This window comes from Elephantulus edwardii, unplaced genomic scaffold (genome assembly GCF_000299155.1).
Source record: "Elephantulus edwardii isolate Elephantulus edwardi_28Jun2011 unplaced genomic scaffold, EleEdw1.0 scaffold00374, whole genome shotgun sequence".
NCBI lineage: Eukaryota > Metazoa > Chordata > Mammalia > Macroscelidea > Macroscelididae > Elephantulus > Elephantulus edwardii.
The window spans coordinates 94,763-119,003 of record NW_006400124.1 but is presented as its reverse complement, the minus strand read 5'-3'; the positions used below and the strand labels follow the sequence as shown (position 1 = coordinate 119,003).

Genomic DNA, 24,241 nt, shown 5'->3' with positions numbered 1-24,241 from the left:
TCAAAAAAACGTATTGCGATGGGAACATCTGCGGTTAGGGACCTCTCTAAAGTACTCAAGAGCAGCGGTGTCTCTCTGGAGACTAAGGTGTGCCTGATACAGGCCATGGTTTTTGCAATCACTTGTTATGCATCAGAGAGTTGGACAATGACTAGGGAGGACAGAAGGAGAATTGACGCCTTTGAGCTGTGGTGCTAGAGAAGAGTATTGAATGTACCAGGAACTGCCAAGAAAACAAACAGATTCATCCTAGAGAGGGTTAAACCAGGCTGTTCCTTGAAGGCAAGGATTCTGGGGCTTCGTCTGACATACTTTGGACATGTTGTAAGGAGAGACAGGTCTTTAGAGAGGGACATCATGCTGGGTAGAGTGGAGGGACAGTGCAGGAGGGGAAGACCCTCTATGAGGTGGATTGATTCAGTGACTGGGGTAATCGGGATGGGTGTGTCAGAGACAATGAGATTGGCACAAGATAGAGCAGGGTTTAGGGCTGTTGTACATAGGGTCGCTATGAGTTGCAAACGACTCGACGGCATATAGCAACAACAATATATCTCATTACAAGAACCCAATTTGTCTATTTTATTAGAAAATTCCAAAACTTGATTACTTAATTTCTCATAAGGACTATCATTCTGAATTATATCACTCAATTCCTCTGGAGTTGGAGGTGGAGAATATTAATCCTCCTTTGTATCAGATTCACTATCACTTTCTTCTGAAGAGGTTTTTTTTCTTCTAACTTTTCAGATATCTCCTCTTCCGACCTTAATGGTTTTAAAGCCATAGAGATCAAATCACACAGTAAGCAAACCGAAACAGGAATCACATCTGCCTTTTGATAAGCTCTTTCTATAAGTGGCAAAGGCTGTTTCTCAACTTCAGCTTTAACCTCTTTTAATTTAGTATTACTTAATTCAGATTCATGCAAGGATTCAGCCATCTTTCTTTGCAAATTTTTTTTATTATGAGTACAATCCTGCAAATATTGTTTCACCATTCTTTACAAAGCTCTTAGTGGTCTGTTCTCTTTATAAAGCTTGCACAATATTTTGCCAAGTTTTTAAATTTAACTGTGCTTTATTTACCAGTTTGAACCAGTGACACTGTTTCTGCACATACTGAAACAACTGCAAAAATAACTATTCTCTTAATCCTGAGTTCTTAAGTTATTCTTTAATTAATGTAAGGTACTGAGCTTCAGAAGATGGGCTGTTTCCCATGACTCCTTTTTTTTTTTTCAATTTTACCTCTGGCCTTTTAAGCAGTTCACTTCAGACAGAGGATGGGAAACTCCCATGAAATATTTTCTAATTCTTCCCTCGACTTTGTCCATTGAGGGGTGAGAGAATCCTCATGAAATTTTTTCTAATTCTATCCTTAACTGCCAAGGAGTGAGGATTCTTTCATAATGCTGTCTTTAATTTTCCCAAAAATTTTACTTTCCCTGAGCGAATTCCCTTTTGGTTCCTGGTGTCTTCTCGAAAAGAGAAAGAAAGACCACCACCTTATCCAAAGAGAAATCACTACCTTGTCCCTTTTTGGGCACCGGAATGTTGCAGACCAAGGGTACAGTATTTTTATAATTATTAATAATGAGACAGATTATCAGGAATGATATAGAACAGAGAGCATGAAAAAGAGGGGGCCCACAGTTCCCATGACTTAAGGCCCCAAGCCACGCCTCTCTGGGTATTTATTCAGAATCATAAGGAAGGTAGACAAAGTAAAATCATAAAGTACAAAAGAAAAACATAGGATAATGGTGAAGTCTTGCAGATAAGACCAAGTTCCTCGTTATGCTAATCTCAAGAGGGAAGGATTCAGTTAATACAAACGAAGAACAATGTTGACTCTTAGGGAATGCCTTAGTGCAACAAGGTGACCTTCAGCTTGTATTAAGCCTCCCTCATTTCCTGAGATATCATTTGGTTTATTATTAAAATATTAAATTTAATATTCTGCTTCCCTTGACCAGGCACCATCTTGCACGGTTTCTGAGGGCTTGCACGCTTTGTACTTAAAATCATTTATCAAGTGGGGTGGGGGGGCATTTTACAGATTAAGAAACTGAGGCCAAGTAAGAGATTAAGTCACTTGTCCTAGGCCACACAGCTTGCAGGATGCAGTGTTTGAAATATCAAGGGGAATTCAGAACTTTCAGGGGTCAGGCTCTGTCAGGTCAGTAGAAAATACAGAGTCTAAGGGTTCAAAACAATGGGACTTTCACACACGTTTGGGCCAAAATAGAAGATCATCTTTGGAGTCTGGACAATCTGAGAATCCAGACATCTTCAGGATCCAGACGTCCTTGGAGCCCAGATGTCCTGCGTCGTGCACTACTTGAGCTGGAGATGCTGTTCATGGAGAGTGAGAGGCATGTGGCTGAAGCCCAGCTGTCTCCAATGGAGCAGCAGCTGAGCGGCTTCGTACTGAGGCCGAGAGGGCACACCAGGCCCCGAGCCGTGCCCTGGAGGCCCTAGACAAGGCCAAGGAGAAGGCCAAGAAGGTAGGTGTCCCCTCTCCTGCCCTTCAGCTAGAGGACCCTGCTCAGTTAGGGTGGGGTTTCTAAGAATATCCTACCTAAGAAGGACTTGGGAAATGAACCCATTCCACTGATGGGAGACCACGGCACAAAGAAGGAAACTCAGCTGCAGCCACTGAGCGAGTCTGACACACAGTCACTGTTCTGACAGCTCATAGTAACAACAGTGACATTTACTGAGTGACAACTGTACCCAGCCACGTGCCATGCACTTAACACTGAGAAGCCAAACAGATTGCATTTTATAACTTATCCCCTGGGTGGAAAATTTCTATCCTAAGCCTCAAAGCTTTTAAGTTACTTCCCAAACAGTAAATGCTGTTGTACATATCTCAAAAGGTAGATGTTTTGCAATCTGTGTAGCCTTGAAATGTTTCAACAGGAAAAAGCTGTCCATGTATTTCTGTGCCTTGAAGTGTTTCAATAGCAGAAAGCTGTAACAGGTATCCCAGCACCTGGGACAAGCAAGAGTATAATAACCTCCTAACTGACACCAGAGGGCAGGTGATCCTGCCTTGTTGCTGGGGCCCCTTGCTGCACAGCTAATCAAGGACCTCACCTGTAGTCCTGCTGTTTACTTCCTTAATCTGTTCAGCACAACATTTTGGAGGCCCCAGAAACATACAGAGACATAGCAAAAACCCTCTGCACCTCCTAGGGGGTAGGTGTGCCATATCCTACCCAGAAGGCATGTGAACAGATTTGGTTCCAGGGCCTCAGGAAAGGGCAGGAGGCAGTCCGTTCTGCCTGAGAGACTTCGAATAGACTCAAGGACTTTCTACAAGACTCTCGAGAGGTAAGAATTTTAGTTCATTCTGTGTCTGGTCAGTGATTGCAGTCATCAGGTGGAGATCAGGGAGGGTTGGATGCAACACAGGGCTCCCCTTCTCCTTCACGTTGAGGAAGAGGTTGGATGTGACCCGGATTCCCCTCAGATGATCCTGATAAAGCGAGGTCCTCTGCTCTAGGAAGCCATTTTGTCTGATCTGTGTGTCCACACACCTCCACCTCCACCCTCAGAGAGTCCTGATAGTGTAGGGTCTGCTGGCGAGGGAAGCTGTATCGTCTGTCCCTCCAAGTATTTTAGGCGTCTTTTGTCTGTCTGATGTTGGGTTGCCAACTTTGTCCATTTTAATTAGGCGATTACATACGTTCTTACATCATCTAACACCTTCTGTGCATTCGTGTACTTATTGCTTTGACAAAAGGTGTCTTTTCAGGCCTCATTCTGCCTGCTTTCTATTCTCCAGAGAAACTTATGGTTTGGTTTGCCATATCATTCTCTCTACCATTGACTATTGTAGCCTCTGTCCCTTACAAGAGGAGGCCCAATTACTTCTTGCCCACATCTTCCTTCACCCACCAGCCCCACTCACTCCCAGGCAAATTCGTTTCTCAGATAAGGAGCTTTGAGTCACGTTTTTCTGCCCTTAAGTCACATGATGTCCAGATTCTCACACCTTTGGCATCTTCCAGGTCCATCAACTCTATCCTGCACGCCTTCTGTGACCTTCTGAGGAGTCCTCCTTCCCTATTGCTCTGCTGCTAGAGCAAGTACCCCTCCTTTCACTCTCTGAGGCTGCCTCGCACCCGTCCCTGTGCTGATTATCTGTCTTCCTGGTCTGTGAGCTCGAGCACCTGAAAGACCAGGGTGACTTGCAGGACATTGTCCTACCCTTCTGTGCCATCGGAATAAACTGGGATCTCTTTATTAACTGAATTTTGTGCACCTGAAATGATTACTAGCAGCTATTGCAGATTCTATTTACATCAGATGAACGGGATAGGATTCTAGCAGAAGTTGGGAAAGTGGTCCCTGGGCCAGTAGGAGCCATGGGGCTGGAACAGGAGGCCTGAGAAGTGCAAATCCTCCCGACTCTCCAGCCAAGCCAAAGTGGGACCCCAACACTAGTAGAGGTAAGAAGTCTCTCAACACCTACCAACAGGCTCTGCTGCAGGGACTCAGGAAGGCTGTCCAGAGGCTCACCAATCTCTCCAAAGTAAGCACTGTCATACAGGGTCAGATGAGTCCCCGGTGGCTTTCTTAAATGTCTCCTTAAGGCCTATAGGTTATAAACCCCAATTAATACTCAACAGCTGAAAATGTACAGGCATGAAACTTAATCTTTGTGGTGCAGTCTGCCCCCAACATTAAAAAAAAATTGCAGAGAATTGAAAGATTGGAGGGAAACACCAGGTAAGAGCTAGTGGCAATACTGCAGTCTTTAAAAATTGGGAACCCCCAGAGGAAAAAGGGGATAGAAGGTAGAAAGAGTGACCATTGCCACCTTTCAGGCTCAGCATGAGGCCAATGGAAGGCAACATAACAGATCCTCGCAAAAAGGAGAAAAAGCAAAGTCCAGGCACCCACGACTGGCAAAAAACCAATGTGCCATTGTAGGAAGTATGGGCACTAAAAAAATTAGTGCCCCTATCAGGGCTCAGAGAAAACCTTGGAAGTTCTGGTCTTCACTCTATGAGAATGCCATTCTGAGCCCCAAAGAGTCCATGGTAATTACAATGTTTTGGGCCACCCTTTTTAATTTTTGGTGGACATGAAAGCTGAATTATCAGTTAAAAGTAGACTTGTCAAAAGACATAATCTCAAAAGAAGGTTTACTTAGAGCATAAACAAGCGATATATTGATTCCTTGTAGTTTCCAGGGATCTCTCCCTTTAATAAGCTGTGATCTGTTGCTGAAACTGAGAGCCACTAACTCATTCTTTTTGGAGGGCCTGACTGTGACACTGCCTATGGCCCGTCAACTGACTATTATCACTTCCTTGTCCAAAGAATACCGGTTGGTTCTAAACAAAACCAAATCAGGTAAACACCCTGTAAGTTCTTTTCTCCAGAAATTGCAGCCTTTGTATCCTCCAGTCTGGGCTGAGACCAACCCCCCAGGATTGGCTGCACCTCATCAGTGGTGAGCTTGTTGATCAACCAGCCAAGGGTGACTTTTATCCAGGGCCAAAACCATCAACCCTGCTCCATTGTTGTCTGATGATGATGATCCTGAAAGAGTCATGCATGAATGCCAGAACCCAGCCACCCTGACCTGAAGGATGTTCCCCTTGAGGAAGTCGATGCTACTCTCTTCTCTGATAAGAGCAGCTGTGCAGAACAAGGAATCAAAAAGCAGGAGAGGTAGTGACCACCAATAAAGAAATCATCTGGGCCCAGGCTCTGCCTGTTAGAACTTCTGCACAAAAGACTGAAATTATTGCCCTGGCATAAACTCTGAAGTAGGGAAAGAGACAAGAGAATCAATGTTTACACAGGAATGCCTTTGACCCCACGCATGTACATGGACAGATATATCAAGAGAGGGGCTTGCTCACCTCAGAGGGAAAAGCTATCAAAAATAAAGAAGAAACCCTGGGTATCTTAGAAGCTATTCCCCTCCCATTCAAGTGACCTAGCAGCATATATCAGGGCAGCAAATCCAGACATTTAAGCCAGTTTGGGGGGGGGGGGTTTAAATTTTTTTTATTGATATTTTAACAAAAGTTTGGAGAAAACTTGGATTTCCATTCATTCATTATTGCACATTTTTCTCCCTGCCCCAACCTCAGTTTGTTTTTCTCTTTCAAAAGATACTTTCGTATACTGAATTGAAACAGATGAGGGAGAAAACTGCTTAAGAGGGAAAATTATTAGGGATTTTTTTTTCATGATTGGAGTCCAGAGCAAAGGCTGTGGAGTGGAGTGGACCTGGGGGGAGGGATTGTAAAACAATGAAAGAATTTTTCTTTTACTTTTCCAAGAGGGTAGTGTACTAGGGGGGAGGGTTGGGAGGGGAGAAAAGTGTAACGATGAATGAATGGAAATCCAAAATCTGTAAATTTTCACTGAAATTAATAATTTTTTTTAAAAAGATTCTTTCATTGTTGCACATTTTCCTCTCTCCCTCCTGGCTCTCAGTCCACTTTGCAATGAACCTTTTATTGTGGACTGCTGTCATGCAAATAATACCTAATCATATATTTCTTTTAGACATCTCTTCCCCCATCTATTTCAATGCAATGTACATTACTTATCCTTTCTTTTCCTGGTTTTCCCCAACCTCATGTCAGTCCTGTTTTATAACAGTGGCATTATGAAGTATGTGTCCTTTTATGATTGAGATATTTCATTCAGCATAATGTTCTTCAGGGTCACCCTTTTTGTATAATATTTTATGAGTTCCTTGTTTTTTAGTGTTGTGCAGTATTCCATTGTGTGAATATACTACAGCTTCCCTATCCACTCATTTTTTTTTATGGACACTTGGGTGACTTCTATCTCTGCTATTGCAATAACATGAGTGTGCATATATCTGCTTGAGTGGCAGTTCTAGTTTCCTTAGGGTATATTCTCAGTAGTACAATTGCTGAGTCAAATGGTATGTTTATTTCCAGCTCTTTGAGAAAGTGTCATACTGCCTTCTGGGAGGTTATATCATTTTACTCTCACCCAAACAGTGAATAAGGTTTCCAATTTCTCCACAAACTCCTCAGCATTTGTGGTTTGCTCCTCTAATGAACTTTGCTATTGTTACTGGTGTGGGATGATATCTCCTAGTTGTTTTGATGTGCATTTCTTTTAGAGCTAGAGATTTAAAACATTTCTTCATGTTTTGTTGACCACCTGAATGTTTTCTTTGGTGAAGTAGATGTTCATATACTGTGCCCACTTGGCGACTGGGTTGTTTAACTTGTCCCTTATCATTACCAAAGTTTCCCCAAACTGTGGCTTTCCTTTTGACCCTATTAGAAAAGCTTTTGGACATGCATCAGGATTTGTATCTTAGAAGGGCCCATTCATCTTTTTTAAATCTTCTGGTTGTCAGTTTTTCAGGGTGCTTGGAAGACTGTTCATGTTGTGGATTAGGGCATCTAGAGTTCTTCCAGGCTTTTTTCTGATGACGTTTATCTTCCTTGGTGTTACTCCTAGGTCCTCGATCCACTTTGAGTTGGATTTTGTGTATGCTGTGAGGTGTGGGTGTTGCCTGAATTTTCTACAGATCATTATCCAATGTTGTCACCATCCTTTGTTAAAGAGATTTTCATTTCCCCACTTAACAGGTTTCATATCCTTGTCAAACATCAGCTCACCATAGGTATAAGAGCTGATTTCTGGGTTCTCAATTCTATTCCTTTGATCTGTGTCTCTCTCAATCTGCCAGCACCATGTTGTTTTGAAAACCAAAGCTGTGTAGGAGATTTGAGATCTGGGCCTGAAATAACTCCTAACTTATTTCTCTTTTCCAGGAGTTCTTTTCTTATTTGGGGTCTCTTTCCATTCCAGATAAAATTGGAAATTGCCTTTTCCTTCTTGTTGAATAAAAGAATTGGTATATGTATTGGGATTACATTGAACATGTAGATTGCCTCTGGTAGAACTGTCATTTTCATATTGAGTCTTCCTGTCCAAGAGAATGGTATATTCAACCATTTTTCTAGGTCTCTTTTTATTTCTTGGAGTAATTTTTTCTCATTTTCTTTGTATAGGTCTTTTGTGTTTCTAGTTAGAGCTACACCCAAGTAGTTAATCTTGTGATTAGCTATTTTGATGGGTATTATTTTTATTACCTCCAGTTCTGAATTTTCTTTGTCATTGTAGACAAATCCAACAGATTTCATTATGTTGATCTTGTAACAGGGTCAAGCCCGTTATATCAAAACAGTTCCACTGAGAGAAGGGACGAGGATAAATTAAGATGCAGAGAGACTATCACTGGTGATGAATAGCAAATTTAATATTCTGGAAAAGTCTTATTTAGGTTTCCAAAACACACCTGCAGGGGTAATCACATTATCTCATTTCCGTCCGAGATGTTAACTGTTAGGTCAAACATTAGCTCCAACAGACCTCAACACAAAACAAAGATATCTTCCTGAATGCCTTATTGTGTGCTTTGAGGAACAAAGAGTCTCTGAGGATAAATAGCATCCCGTTCCTCGAAGTCTGAGACCTATGGTCACTCCCAATTCATTAGCATCCTGCTTCCTCAAATTATTTACTGCCAAGCAGATGTTCTAGCCAAGATGAAATCAGTCCTGCTGGTTTTACAATGCAGTGCTAATCTTGCTTTGCAAGTTAGTCAGGCCCCCAACAGTTCCTGCCTTCTAATATAATAAAATATGGGATGTTGCCTGACTTAGGTGGATAAGAGAACTCAAACTCAAGTTTCCCGTCATGGGGATAATAGCAATTTATTCTACTCCCTGTCTTAGGATCAGGAGCGAATCTCTTTCCTTACCTGTCATTGGCTACACATCCTGCATTTGTCTGGGGAGGGCCTTAAGTTGAATTCAATGCATTTTACACACCAGTTCTCTCGCTTGACCACTATAAGGGAGAATCCATAGTATACTTATTATAACAATACAAAGAGCAACAATCATAAAAAGAAGATTTCTATATTAAGTTACTGAAGGAAACCAGTTTTTCAGATTTTCAAATATTATACTAGCTTGTTTAGCCAGGGAAATATTTATATCTGGGGTATTCTGCATTTCTATAATTCTTTGGAGCAAATCATACAAGTCAAGAAAATCATTATTGAGATCCAAGATGGCGGTGGAGGAAAAGACAATGTGGTGAGCTGCAGGAGCAGTGGACCACTTGGAGCAGGGCCACTAGGGCCTTCTACAGACCTCTGTTTATTGATAATTGAACAGTTAAACAGTTGATGACTGGTCTTCAGTAAAGATCAAGGCTCAACAACAGGAATTCAAGGATTCCCAAGGAGGAATGGGTGAGTCTCACAGCTCCCAACTCCCTCCTGCAGAGCCCACACTGTGCTGCAATGCCACTGCAGCTCCATGTAGCTCCCACAGCCAGAACCTATGGAATCCCTCACCCAGGATGGATGGTGGGCACTGGGCCTCCCCAGGACTGGTGCAGCGGAGCCGCCACACTGCTGCAAAGTGGACTTGTTCTGGGGAGAATTCTTGGAGCCAAGATAGTGGTGGCGGGGAAAGCGAGAGATGACGGGCGCCCACTGGCCACCCACGCAGGAGATGATGTGCGCCGCCTGTGTAGAAGATGAGACGCGCTCCCGCTGGCCGCCGCATGGAGATGACGAGTGCCCGCCGCCTGCAGGTTTGGGTTTCCTTGGACAGTCCAGAGAAAATGATCACCCATACAGTGGATTGTTGAAGGTCATTGTGAGTTGTCTACTTGATGACACTTAACAGTGGCAGCATGTCCAAGAGGACCGACATCCTAAATGCACCACATATTTCGATCTGTTGAATGCTTCTTCCAAAAGCTGTTTAGACCTGGGGGGAGTCTGTTAACAACTCTCAGGTTCCCTTTGCCATTTATAAAGGGGGAGGTCAGTGACACCTACTTCAAATTATAGTATGACTACTTATGGGGGGGGGTAAAAGTGGCAGTGCTGGAATTGGAGACGCTGTCCTTGGACACATAGTGCTCAGTCAGGCAAGGGAACCACACTGTGGTGGGGGCAATTGGAGGGGAGTGTACCAGCCAACCCCTGCGGGGTGTTGCCCTGCTCAGGATGGGCTGTCTTCGGTCCCTGGCCCGGGGCAAGCCATCACAGCCCTCTGCCCAGGGCAGGCTGTCTTCAGCCCTTGGCTCGAGGTGAGCTGTCATGGCCCTCTGCCCGGGGGTGGGCTGTCTTTGGCAGGGCGGGCTGTCTTCAGCCTTCAGTTTGATGCGAGCCATCACAGCCCTCTGCCCGGGGCGGGCTGTCTTCGGCCCTTGGCTTGGGGCGAGCCATCACAGCCCTCAGGGTGAGCTCCTCAGTCCCCAGACTGTGCCATCTGACCCTTGGATGGGGGAAAAATGCCTAGGGTATCCAGAGAATTTTATCTAGGCTAATTTCCGCCACCCTCTCCCCCAGTAAACCTGAAAACAACACCCCAAAGCCCTTCTATTTGTAACTCACAAGTTTGTTCTCTCTAGGTTTGTTCCCTTTCCTATAGGTAACCTTAATACTGAGTTTTACTCCAGACCTGACCCTGAACCCAGTGCCAGGGACAAAAAGGAAATACAACTGCCAGCTAAGGAAGCAAAGGAGGATGGAGCCTCTGGGTTCAACCAGCCATCCCCACTGGACCCACCTGGGAAAACACTTTGCAGTCCAGAGGGGAGCAAATGACAGGAAAATATCTTCTAACAGAACAAGAAGGCAAGCAGCTTTAACCCAAGACCACCAGTAAGGTGATAAAGTGTGCTCCCTTTCCCCCTTCACATCAATGCACCTGTTCAGCATGAAAAAGCCAGAGAGTCTGTGCCCAATTCCCAAATGAGAAACCCATAAGTTAATAAGACAGTTTGTTTAATCACCATTGGACTATGCTTACCATTGCCCTGTATCATCTGGTCCCCACTGGATCCTTTTCATTTCCTTCGCCTGCTCCCCCCACCAACCAAATTGTGCAGCCCTGAAACTGCATCCCTGCAATTTTCATCCCTGCCCATCCTCACCCTTCTGCTCCCAACCCTCACCTCTTTGTATCCCCAACATGTTTTTCCCAATAAAAGTTTTTTTAAAAGACCATCAGAATGTTCTTTAGAAACAAGGATTGTGAGACTATAGCTCATGGGCATCTGGACACATGATTAAGAGGGACCCGTGCCTAGAGAAAGACATCATGCTTGGTTATGTAGAGGAAAACATTCAGTGAGGTAGAGTGATAGAGTCTAGGCAACGATGGGGTAGAACAATAATTTTGAGGATGGTGAAGGACCAGCCAGCACAGCATTCTGTTGCACATAAAGTAAAGAGTTGGAACTGACTCAGTGGAATCTAAGAACAAGAATTGTTATAAGAGTGTATCTCCAGGTCTTTCTCCCTCAGAACAGTCAACCTTTTGTTTGGACCACCATACAGTTTACTATCTCCTAAAAAGATCCTAATAAGACCTGGTGATGTAATGCCACAATTGCTGAGCTACTAACTAAAAGGTCATTGGCTTGAGTCCACCAGCTGCTCTGTGGGAGATGGAACAGACTCCTCCAAATAATATGCCCAAACAGATGAAATTTAATCATCCTTCCCTCTAAGGAGTATCCTGTTTGCCCTTTTTCCAAAACATGTTTATTCTTTCGGCAATCCATGAGATATTCAAAACTTTTCTCCAACATCACAACACAAAAGCATCAATTCTTCTGTCATCTTTAGTCATTGTCTGATTTTCATATACATAACAAATAATGGAAAAGATCATGTGTTAATCAGGTGCACTTTAGTGTGGGAAGCCAAATGTTAAACCAAATGTGTGCTCAGGAACTGAAGGAGACACAAAACAAGGTGGAATTCCTCTTGTAGTAACAGATTACACAGAACAAGGTGATGTTTCTCCTGACACAGATCACAGGAGATAGGCACTCTTGGCAAACTAGGTATCGCCCATCACTTCTCAGTTTGTCCTTGTGGTTTCACCCTTCCTGAGATAAGCAAAAGTATGTTAGCAGAGAAATACTTAGCTTCATTAGTAAAAAAAATCTCTGTGATTTATTTGCTGGAATTTTTCAATAAAGGCAAGTGAGACTGTAGACTCATAGCTGCAGTTTTGGAGCTGTATTCTCCCTGCCTTCACTAACTGATCTCCCACTCATTTCTCTGTGTCCCTATCTCAATCATTCAACGCAGTCGACAACAGTTTAGTGCTCAAACAGGAACCCAAAATGGCAGTAGTTTCTCTCCTTCTTTCTTGCAAACACTGGGAAAACAAAAGGGAATTCGCTCAGCAGTTAATGAAACGGCCAGGATAATTAAAGTCAAGGCCATGAGGACTTCACCCCCCTGAAGTCTATTAGAAATTCAAGGACAGAGTAGAAAAAAAATTTCATGAGATTTACCTCACCCCATGAAGTTTATTAGAAATTCAGGGACAAAGTAGAAATAATTTCATGAGGTTTATCTCACCCCTAAATTTTATTAGTAATTCAATAGCAGAGTAGAAAAGGTTTCATGAGGGTCTCACCCCCTGAAGGTTGCTAGAAATTCAGGGGAAGCAGTAGAATAGGATTCGTGAGGTCTTTACCCGCTCAAGGTTGCTAAAAATTCAGGGGAAGAAGTAAAAGAGAACAAATCCCCTCCTCAGCAAATGAATGATAGATAGATAGATAGATAGATAGATAGATAGATAGATAGATAGATAGATAGATAGATAGATAGATAGTCATGGGGAAGAGCCCATTATCTGAAGCTCAGTATATTACATTATTTAAAGACTTACTTAAAATCTGAGGGGTAAACGTGAAAAAAAGGTCATTTTTGTAATTGTTTCTGTTTGTAAAGAAACACTGTTACTGGATTAAACCAGTTGGTAAAGTAGAGTTAAATTAAAAAACTTGGCATAATGCTATTGTTAGCCCAAACCAAAGGCCAAGGGGGAATAAAGAATCAAAAGAATGTGATGGCCTCACCCACCTAGATGAACCATAATCATCCACAATTAAATGCCCCTCCCTATCCTTCCCTCTTCCTCATATCCCTGCTATAAATACCTGCCTGAATACATCCTAAGCATTACTTCCTTAGCCTCCCTTTCCTGACCAAGGAACCTGGCCCAGGAGCTCCCTTAATAAAGCTGCCTTTAGCTTTCCTATTGTCTGGTCCCTTTCTTTAGTCCATGACCTTACAACCTTACATCTAGTACCAATATACAAGAGATAAGTTAATGTGTGCTGTGCCTCCACCCTCCTTCAAGGTGAGTGTGTTGCCCCCTTACTCTCTCTTGAAACTACCAGTCTGCATGGTGTCAAGAGGCTCATACTGTAACATATCACCCTTTTCCCTCCTATCCAATTCTGTATGTATCTCTGCTGACTGAATGCCCTGAGTGCTTGTCAAGGGACTCCATGACTGACGGTTTTCCGAAGCCACAGATTTTTATTTGGTCCCCACTCGCAGTTCCGTAGTGTTGTCATCTGCCTTAGTGGAGTCTGAGGGATCCTCTAGGGACTCCAACCAAGCCTGGGCCTTACACGAGTACACCTATACTAAGACACACTTTACCCCATGAGGGGCATGGTTGGAGGGATGTCTGAATAAACTGAGGGGATAGATCCTCTGTTGTCTATTTCTATCCATTTTTGTGTTTATGTCTGGTCATCAGTAGAGTTCCCTTCCTTTAAAAGTTTTCCTTTAACCTTCTCCCTCTCCCTCTCCTTGTCAGACTTCTTTTCTGACTTCTCTCTCTCCCTCAGAAAAGCCCATTTTCTCATAAAATATCCCAGGCACTGTTCAGAATAGTCCTTAGGCATTTTACCTCCAGGCATTTTAAGCTTCCTTTGGATTCACTCTGTTACTGGACTCCTGTCTGCCATACACAGAAAAATCAGAGATCTGTGTCAGGAGTTCCACACATACCAAGTAGGGCCAGATGCTTTTTCTTGGGCTATTGATCGTGACAAGAAGGCAAACGGCTTTAACCCAAGACCACCAGTAAGGTGATAAGTGTCCTCCCTTTCCTGCTTCACATCTATGCCCCTGTTCAGCATGAAGAAGCCAGAGAGTCTGCATCCAGTTCCCAAATCAATAAGACAGTTGGCTTAAACACCACTGGAATATGCTTACCATTCCCCTGTGGCATCTGGTCCCCAGTGGATCCTTTTCATTTCCTTCACCTGCTCCCCCACCAACCAAATTGTGCAGCTCTGTAACTGCATCCCTGCCCATCCTCACCCTTCTGCCCCCAACTCTCACCTCCTTGTACCCCATTATGTTTTCCCAATAAAATAAAAAAAGAGAAGCATTATTAGACATCTAAATTCCTTTTAAATGAGATGCTATTTTTGTCCAATCATTATCTAAGCTATTGTATCTTAATTTTGTAACACAAATAGAGTCATAGGCCGCATGACATCTTAACTTTCCTTTCATTCTAATTTGTTGTATCATGTTTCCTAATATATTCACCATATCAAACAAAGCATTTACTTTTTATTCCATAACTTCATCAACATTTTCTTGTTCTGCCCAATTTTTTTTTAACTGTTGCAAAAAGCTTTATTGTTTCATTTGGTCCAAGGCTTGGGTGAGGGGCTTCTGGGTGGATAAGATTCTACATCGGGGTGGGATAGAGAAGCTTGCTGCTGATGGCAGGAGGAGGCAGAGGTTTCCCCCCTGCAAGTCCCCGCTGACCCCTAGTCGTGCTTGAGGGTGAGAAGCTCAAAGAGATACTCACCCATCCCAACCTGGGGGCCGCCCAGTCTTCTAATGTTGGTCAGATGGTCACCCATCTTCTTCAGCAATTTCACTACCTCGTCCAGGAAGTGGTTCTCCAGAAAGTCACAGAGATGGGGGTCAGTGTGGGCGGAACCCATAGCGTGCAGATCCAGAAGGGCCTGGTTTAGGTTCTTCTCCAAGGCCAGTGCTGCTTGAATAGCGTCCAATGTTTTACCCCACTCATCCTGGGATGGCTTCTGGATATCTTGGAAGGGGACTCACCCACTGCGCTGGTTTTGCAGCTTCAAGAGCCGCTCTGCACCCTCGCGCTTCTCATTCGCCAACATGTGGAAGAAATGTCCCACGCCTTCCAAGGCCACATCATTGCAGTCAAAATAAAAACCCAGAGAGAGGTAGGTGTAAGAGGCCCACAGGTGCAGGTTGACCAGACGGTTGACGCCAGCTTCTGCTTCAGCAGAATAATTTTGACGGCTCTGAGAGCTCATAGTTGGTTGAGGTTTTGGGGCTAACAAAAAAAAAAAGGTGTTGGCTGATTCTGAAAATAGGAGATGGTTGAGATGGTCTCGAGGTTACGCCTGGAGGTGAAGTTGGAGGGTAGTTGGAGGCTGGAAGGGGGGAGGTCGCCGGGTCTGTTCCGTCCAAACCCTGTTGAAGCAAGAGACAGATCCACAGGACCGCTGAGGAACTCTCTACCCAATTTTTGTCACATTATGCATTAACCCATTTACAAACTTAGTCATTTAAGCTTCTTGTGCCAAAGCTACAGCAGAAGTAGAGACAGCAGCAAGCATAGAGATAAGAGAAACAATTCCTATAATAACAAGACCTATAGCTCTTTTGGTTCTTAATGATAACTTATATAACTTTTAAAATTTGCAAGCTTTTATCATCATACCAAATATAATTTAACTTTACTTGTGTCATAACAAAAGGAGGATTCTTTAGAATAACAACTGAGTCATCTTTGGCAATATAGCTGATACAGTTAGAGATTTTACAATGAGAACAGCTTACATTATATTTTGGATAATCACCAGTGATCACATTATTTCCCATTAATAAGACATATGGTTCAGGTATTCAAGACATGTCTTTGGCATTTGTGACATAAGCTCCTTTACAATTGTCCTTTGATATACTGGAAATATATATTGATCCCATACTTGCTATTAATTTCCATAATTCAGTTTGATAATTACAATGATTAACAGTCCAAATTTCTTCTATTGATCCTTCAGCTTCAACTTTATTTGATCAAGCCCAGTCGTACAAATTCAAATCTGCAGTAACATTTTCCTCCAGGTGACAGGGTGAAGTAAAGGTGGATCTGGAACATATATCCTTTAAGATTCAGCTTGAATCCTCATTATCAGAGTCAGCAATATCATCAACCTTATTTCTGTCAGGCGAGACATCTTCTGCAAATCATACCAGCTTTTCAGGAAGCCACCTTTTACTTTCAGTGTTCTGTGGAAAAACACAAACATAGCCTCGACCCCATATTAACACAGGATCGGGTCTTTTTCATTGTTTTGTTAATGCATCCTTCTATTTAATTTCAGCATACTTTCACTATATGTTTCCCCATTGTCTGTATGTGGCAGACCTTTTATTGTAATCCAAAATTATGTCAAATTTGGCAATAATCCTCTAGGATTTACTTTAAAATGTGGAATAGGTAATAAAGATAAATATTTTTCACCTGATTTTATAATATCTTTAGCAGTTTCTTTCAGAATATGAAACATTTTATGTAAATATTTACTATTAGCATGATGACTATAATGAAATTATTTTGCTTTTGTTAATTTAAAATTTATTAAACATTAATTAGCCAATTTATTTCACTAAAGGTCCTGGCAAAAAGAATGAGACTAAATATGACTGACAAAAATATGACCATCTCTTTGTCTAATTAATAATTGTATATGAAGAAATAATTATAAAACCATAGAATTTTTGTATTGATAATATTTATAATTGGAAATGCATTAACTATATAAATGATAGATGTTTATACATAAAACTATATATATAGTTTTAGAATATAGCCTGAGGGTAAATTATTACTACTTGCTTAATAGCTTTTTTTAAATTATTATTAAATTTAATTAGTTTTAATGAACATTTACAGAGATTTTGGGTTTTCATTCATTCATTGTTGCCTCCCCAGTTTGTTCTTCTGCTTAATAGCTTTTAATTTGGCTTGTTGTGCTGAAGATGAACATTCAACTATTTTAAAGTCTCCAATTGATTCAAAAATAGTCTTTTCTCTGGAAGATCCATCAGTAAATATTGCAAGAGCATCAGAAAATGGTTTATTAACAAAAACTTTAAGAAGTATAAATGAATTTTTTTTGCAAAATATAATAATTTATCTTTTGGATAATGATGAGTAATTTGACTAGGATAATCGGCTAATGCAATCATCCATTCTGAACAATATTGATATAGCCAATTAACTTGTAAAGTATTATAAGGGACAATGATTTCATAAGGTCTTATATTAAAACATTTCAATGACTCCTACCTAGACTCACCAATTGAAACACAGCCTGTGGATAAAGCCACAAAACCTTTTTTTGGAGAGTTTGACAAATGTATCCATTGTAATGGTGTATCTTGCCATAAAACTGCAGTATGTATATTTTCAGTATTAAGTACACACCATGATAACTTTTTTGTCATAATTAATGCAAGATAAAGAACAATTCTTTATAGATTCTTGAATTTTCTGCAATGCTAATGACGTGGCTTCTGAGAGTCCCTTGGTGAATTAGGATTACTATTTCCTTCTAAAATATCAAAGAGAGGTTTTAACTCATGTAGTTAATTTAAGATACAGGCGAATCCAATTTATATCTCCAAGCAACTCTTGAAAATAATCTAATTTAGTTAATTTATCTACACACATTTGTAATTTTTGTGGAAATACACAATGTTTTACAATTTTAGTACCCAAATATATAAACAGTTCATTAAATTGAACTTTATCTTGAGCAATAATTAAACCATACCGTTTAAGAGATAATGAAGCTGAAACATTGTAAAAGAACTGACAGCCTTTAGAGCTGCACTTACAAAATTTTGACATAAGGTGGTGCTGTTGATTATTCCTTGGGGGAGTATGGGGAAATGGTATAAGACTGTAAAGAAAAACTCCCATTTGAGACAAAACATCTCTTCCCTATAAATTTAACGGAATCTATACAAGACAGAGAACAGGAAGAGATAGAATCCTGAACTTTCTCCAAAACTTTATGAGCTTTTATAGTTAATTCTCTTTTGGAATTAAGATTATTATTTCCAATTAAAATCTCAAACAAAGGTTAAAGGTCCTGCACAGTCAGTTCCAAACATGGCCTAATTTAATTAACATTTTTTAGTGATTTTTGGAAATCATTCAGTGTTCCTTTTGAAGAAAAAGATACACAAAGCTTATTACCAAGTATTTTGCTTTATCTTTAGAATTTCATACCATGCTCAAACTTTCAACTTAATTCTCAATGTGATATTTTGTTCAGTAGTCTAAATATATTGAGTTATTTCATGTGTGTTTAGCACTATAAAATGCTACAGCTTAATAACTGCAATTTTTAAACTACTGAATAGGAAGAATTACTAATAATATTAACATTTTTGTTAGACCATTTTTAAAGCTAAAAAATAGCATATAATTCAGCTTTTGTACTGATTTATAAGGAGAGGGTTCAACATAGAATTTAATATTCCAATATTCCTTTTTTTCATAGGTAGAAATAAGGAGATGTGTTCTTGAAGAAATGAAAAGAGTCTATCAGAAGGAAAGTGATTATCAAACTATGCAGTTTATACTCATATAACCAGATTCAATACAGACAAGCATTATTTAAGAGGCTATAAAGAACAAAGAGTGAAGAGTTTCTATTTTTACTCCTACAGGCTTTCATTTAAAGTACATCAACTAGCACAGACTTGGAGTGCAAGCCACAGGCATGTATATTTTTCAACACTGGCTAAAACAGATAAAAATTTTTACTTAAGCATGTAGATACCAGCTAAAATGCATGGATTTGTGAAGGTGGTAGAGGATGCCAAGAGCTGATTTCTTAAAGATCTCTTGAGACAACAGGTCTCCTTTGGTGCCTTGAGACATTTGAAACATCGGCTCCTGGGGTTTCCTCACCTATGAGATTTAGAATTTATATAGATATTAACTTACATTTGTCTCTACCAATTCTTATTCTTTACTGAAACTTTTAAATTGTATGAGCGTTCAAGTATTATAACATTAAACATAAGACAAAAAGACAATGAACACGGAGACAGTAAATGAATTTAGACAAAAAACAAAACAAAACAATTAACAAAAACATTTTGAGGCCTCTGCTATAACACCTTTCTCCTTATTATTTTCAACTGTTCTTCATATTTCTGTGTTAACACGTTTTTCTTCTTATTCTTAACCGTATTTACTTTTCCTATTAATAACAAAGGAGAATTCCAAAGGGAGTTGCAGGTTCTATATGAGCTTTACATGACTGTTCTACTACTTAAGCATGTAGATACCAGCAAAAATGCATGGATTAAGTGTAAGGCTTTAGAATTAAGCATCTGACAAAGCAGGGATAGATAAAAAAAGCTCCAAATTGTTTTAATAAATTTCTTTCCCATAAATTAGCACTAATGTACAGCACATAAAATTGCATTTGACCCTTTTGTCCATCAGGGGGTTTGTTGTTGTTGTTGTTGTTTTAATTAAATTTCATTAATTTTAATGAACATTTACAGAGATTTTGGGTTTCCATTCATTCATTGTTGCACTATTTTCTCTACCATCCTCCCCAGTTCATTCTTCTTTTTTCCCCCCTTGAAATTCTATTTTAATTGCCCCATTGCCACAGTGCTTGTCAAAGCCAGTTCTGGTTAATCTCCTTTGTCAGTGTGTCCTTTGCCGTTCCCTATCACACTGCCCTAAGAGAGATTTCACCCTAATTCATAAGGAAAAGGGGATGGCATATTCTCTTAGCTACTTCCTGCTGAAAAGGGACGCTGTAGGTTTCAAGGGTCCATCAGGTTTTGTACAATCATAAATGTTGTTAGACTGCCAAACATTGGGGGACGATCCTAATTCAGAATGAGTTAATGTTAATTTTTTTGCAAAGGCCAATTAAGAGGCTAATTATTTTTTTACTAATATTAGACACATTAGCTCATATATCCACAAGACCTGTAAAAGAAATTTGATTAAAGAAAAAATAAGAGAGAGCCTTTGATGATTAATGATGTTTTTTCAAAACAGATATTCTCCAGTACTTTTAAATCCTCCTACTTTTGATCTATTAATATTAGGAAATGCATGATAAGGAAGAAGCAAGAGTTGAGCAATTATTTAACCAGTTTGTAGGAAAAGGAACAATAATTTCATTAGTAAACTTTTGATTTATACTTCTAATATGAACCTGGAAACTTTGACTACTAAGACTATTACATTCAAAAATTATTTCCATAGTTCCTTAACCAAAAGACATCAGTTCCTAATTCATACACTTTTCCTGAGGGGAATAAAGTATAAAGTTGAGTAACAAATCAGCCTCAGCACTGCCTTTGAATCTGACACTTTTAGTTTTGCTCGGGACTCTCCCGTTGATGATGGAAGAGATTTGGTTAGTATCTGCACACACAGAGTACAGGGGAGAGGGGAGGGAGAGAGTAAGAGAAGGCGCTGGCAATACAGTTCCATTCTTAGGAAACCTTCTTAACAAAATCGAAAAATTTAGATGACTGTTGATATTCTAACTTTTTGTGATCTGGATTAAAAGGAGGAGGGGGCAGCACAGTCACAGCAGTCTTTTGCTGCATTTCAAGCTTTTCCAACAGCTCTAGTACTTTCTCTAATATATCCTCAGTTTGGGAGCTAAAAAACACTTCAGGGTTTGGAGGTACAGGCCAGGTTTGATGATATTTAGCAGCCCCCTCCTCAAGATCTATTTGATCTTGTTCATTTAACTCCTCATCTTCCATGCCTTTCTCCAGGGAGGGATATATTGGGGGAATCTCATCCTTTCTCTCCGTCCCCGATTCAGTTTTTAGTACATGATTACTTTCAACTTATCTAACTCATTCCTAGAGTATAAGGTATCTCGAACTAATCTCCACAAGCTGAAAGTATAAAGATGTTGGAGATTTAATTTTACACTGCGGGTTTTTAACATATTCTGTATACAACGTTTTACTTGATTAATCCCCATCTCTGAGACTCTTCTCCGATCTTACCTTCACCAAAGGAAATTTCAGTAGCTTCCTACCTTACATGTTCACAGAGTCCTTCATGCCTTTTCCTTCATGCTCAGGTCCCTGGTTTCTGGCGCCAAATAATGGGATCCATCCCGTTATATTGAAACAGTTCCACCAAAAGAAGGGATGAGAATTAAATGAAGAAGCAAAGAGACTATTGCTGGTGACAAATAGCAAATTTAATATTCTGGGAAAGGCTTATATAGGTTTCCAAAACACACCTACAGGGGTAATCACATTATCTCATTTCTGTCTGAGATGTTGACTGTTAGGTCAAACATTAGATCCAACAGACCTCAACACAAAACAAAGATAAATGGTTTTAAGTACAAAGCGTGCAGGCCCTCAGAAACCATGCAGGATGGTGCCTGGTCAAGGGAGGTGGAATATTAAATTTAATATTTTAATAGTAAACCAAATATCTCAGGAAATGAGGGAGGCTTAATACAAGCTGAAGGTCACCTTGTGGCACTAAGGCATTCCCTAAGAGTCAACAATGTTCTCAGTTTGTATTAACTGAATCGCTCCCTCTTGAGATTAGCATAACGAGGAACTTGGCCTTATCTGCAGAAGATTTTGCCATTATCCTATGTTTTTCTTTTGTACTTTCTTATGATTTTACTTTGTCTACCTTCCTTATGAACTTTAAATTTGTCTCAAACTAAATGCTACAATTGTGGGGAAATTAGGACATTTGAAAAGAGACTGTCAGAAAGAAAGAAGAGAGAGTAGAGATATAAGGAAAAGATTCATGCCTTCAGGGCTTTGTAGAAAATGTGGGAAAGGATATCATTGGACTAATGAATGTAGATCCTTATTTGACAAGTAGGGAGTAAGGTGCTGAGTAAAAGGAAACAGGGGGCTGTTAGTTTTCAAAAACCTAAATTTAATCTTTCAAGAAAAGGATTAAGATATCCAAATTTATAATGAGGGTCACTGTTCCTCATGTTCTCCCCTTAACTTGGCAAACAGAAAAAACCAATTTGGGTGGAGCAGTGGCCCCTAACTAGAGAGAAATTAGAAATGTTAGAAAGATTAGTACAAGAACATTATCTAGCGAGTTATATAGAAGAAACCACTAATCCCTGAAATTCTGCAGTGTTTGTAATACAAAAGCAGTTCAGGTAAATAGACTAATTGAATACTATCAGTTAAAATGGATTATGCAGGTTATACAATTGGTTGAATTATATGCTGTTACTATGTTATTGCAGGACAAGCTATAATAGAAAGGGCTAATTTGACTTTACAAACTATGTTGAAGACACAGAAGAGGGGAGATAGGATATCATCTCCTCAAACTCTTTTACAAAAAGCTTTATTTACTTTAAATTTTTTAAATGGGGAAAGTCTGCTGTTAGGACCTCTCCAAAGTACTGAAGAGCAATGGTGACTCTCTGGAGACTAAGGTGCATCTGATACAGGCCATGGTCTTCGCAATCACTTGTTATGCATCAGAGAGTTGGACAATGACCAAGGAGGATAGAAGGAGATTTGATGCCTTTGAGCTGTGGTGTTGGAGAAGAGTATTGAGAGTACCATGGACTGCTAGGAAAACAAACAGATTCATCTTGGAAAGGGTTAAACCGGGTGTCTCCTTGGAGGCAATGATTTTGAGGCTCCATCTAAATACTTTGAACATGTGAGGAGAGACCAGTCCTTGAAGAAGGACATCAGGCTTGGGAGGGTGGAGGGACAGTGCAGGAGGAGAAGGCCCTCTATGAGGTGGATTGATTCAGTGACTGGGATAATCGGGATGGAAGTGTCAGAGACAATGTGATTGGCACAGGAGAGAGCAGAGTGTAGGGCTGTTGTACATAGGGTCCCTATGAGTCGCAAGCGACTCGACGGCACATAACAACAACAACAACAATGAACAAGGAGAAATTCCAGCAGAAAGACATTGGGTATTATAATCCTCTGAAGAGCTGATATATTATAAGCAACTTCTAACTAATGAATCGAAAAAGGGATTTGTTATTAGGTGGGGGGCAAGGATTTGCTTTTATATCTACAGGTTCAGAAATGCTATGGGTGCCCTGCAGAAATGTGAAACCCCGAGATGAGCTGAAAGAGGCCACACTTTGACAGGACGAAGCTGCAGAATGGCAGATCATACCAGCTATTGGGCATATGTTTCTAATATTCTCTTGTTGAAAGTAGTTCATTGGCTTTATAACGTTTTGGCTAATAATATATCTCCCTAGTAGATGTTTCTTCTCAGAGTTAGCCACAATTTGTTATGTATGGTCCACACAGTGAAATGCCTTTGCATAATCAATGAAGCACAGATAGACAATCCTCTGGTACTCCCTGCTTTCAGCCAATATCCATCTGACATTAGCTACAATACCCCTAGTATCACAACCCCTTCTAAACCCACCCTGGACTTCTGGCAGTTCTCTGCTGATGTGCTGTTCCATTCAGTTTTTGGATAATCTTCAGCAGAATCTTACTTGCATCTCACATTTCATGTTCCAGTCACTAGTGTCTGCTTACAACCGTTCCCCTTCCTTTGTATTTCCAAACTACTCAGTTGCCTTTCTGTCATTCTGTGTGTGTTCTGTTGTACATAGGGTTTTCAGAGGCTTGCTATTTTGGAAGTGGATGGCCAATCCTTCTTCCTAGTATATGTCAATCTGAATGTTCAGATCTAAAGAAGTATCCAAAAGATAAGCATTTTACAGAAAAAGTGAAAATTGTGGAATTTACCATTAGTTTTGGTGTTGTCCCTGCCCTTGGCTCAAGTGCTCTGACCCATTTATTTCTTTGCTCCACCATTCATCAAGATACTCCTCCACTTCTACCCACTCCCTTCATCACCTATCTCCCATTGTGAAAGCCTTGAAATGATAGCTTATATCTAAAGCTTCCTTGGTTTCTGTGATTCCAGATTCATCAGCTGCTAAAAGTTTCTTATGCTGTGACCAGAGTCTCCTAAGTTTAGTGGTAATGTGTCCCGAACGGAGATGATGTGTCCTGTGGAACTGGTGAGTAGTAGTTTTAGCTCTGCTGAGGTGTCTTGTCTTTTGCCTGCCTTCTTACCCTTTTAGGCTTCCCGTCACCAACTGAGTTGCACAAGCTTTGGGGTCTCTGCTTTCCCTGCAGGGAGCTGGAGTGAGAAAATCAAAAGGCTGACTCTCTCAGCATTCCTTTTTTTTTAAATTCAGGTTGTTTATTTTTCATTTCAATGAACATCTACAGAGATTTTGGGATTCCATTTATTCATTGTTGCACCCTTCTCCCCGCACAAACCCCTCCCCCC

The 24,241-nt window shown here is 40.5% G+C and overlaps 1 protein-coding gene across 1 annotated transcript in view; it reads left to right on the top strand.

Moving 5' to 3' along the window:
* The window catches only part of LOC102860495, a 69,259-nt gene extending 65,676 nt beyond the window's left edge, over nt 1–3,583 (top strand). Inside the window, exons 20-21 of the mRNA XM_006902157.1 lie at nt 2,415–2,509; nt 3,566–3,583. Of these exons, the coding sequence (XP_006902219.1) occupies nt 2,415–2,509; nt 3,566–3,583 (113 nt within the window). The remainder of the gene's footprint in view (nt 1–2,414; nt 2,510–3,565) is intronic.
* The last annotated feature ends 20,658 nt before the right edge of the window (nt 3,584–24,241 follow it).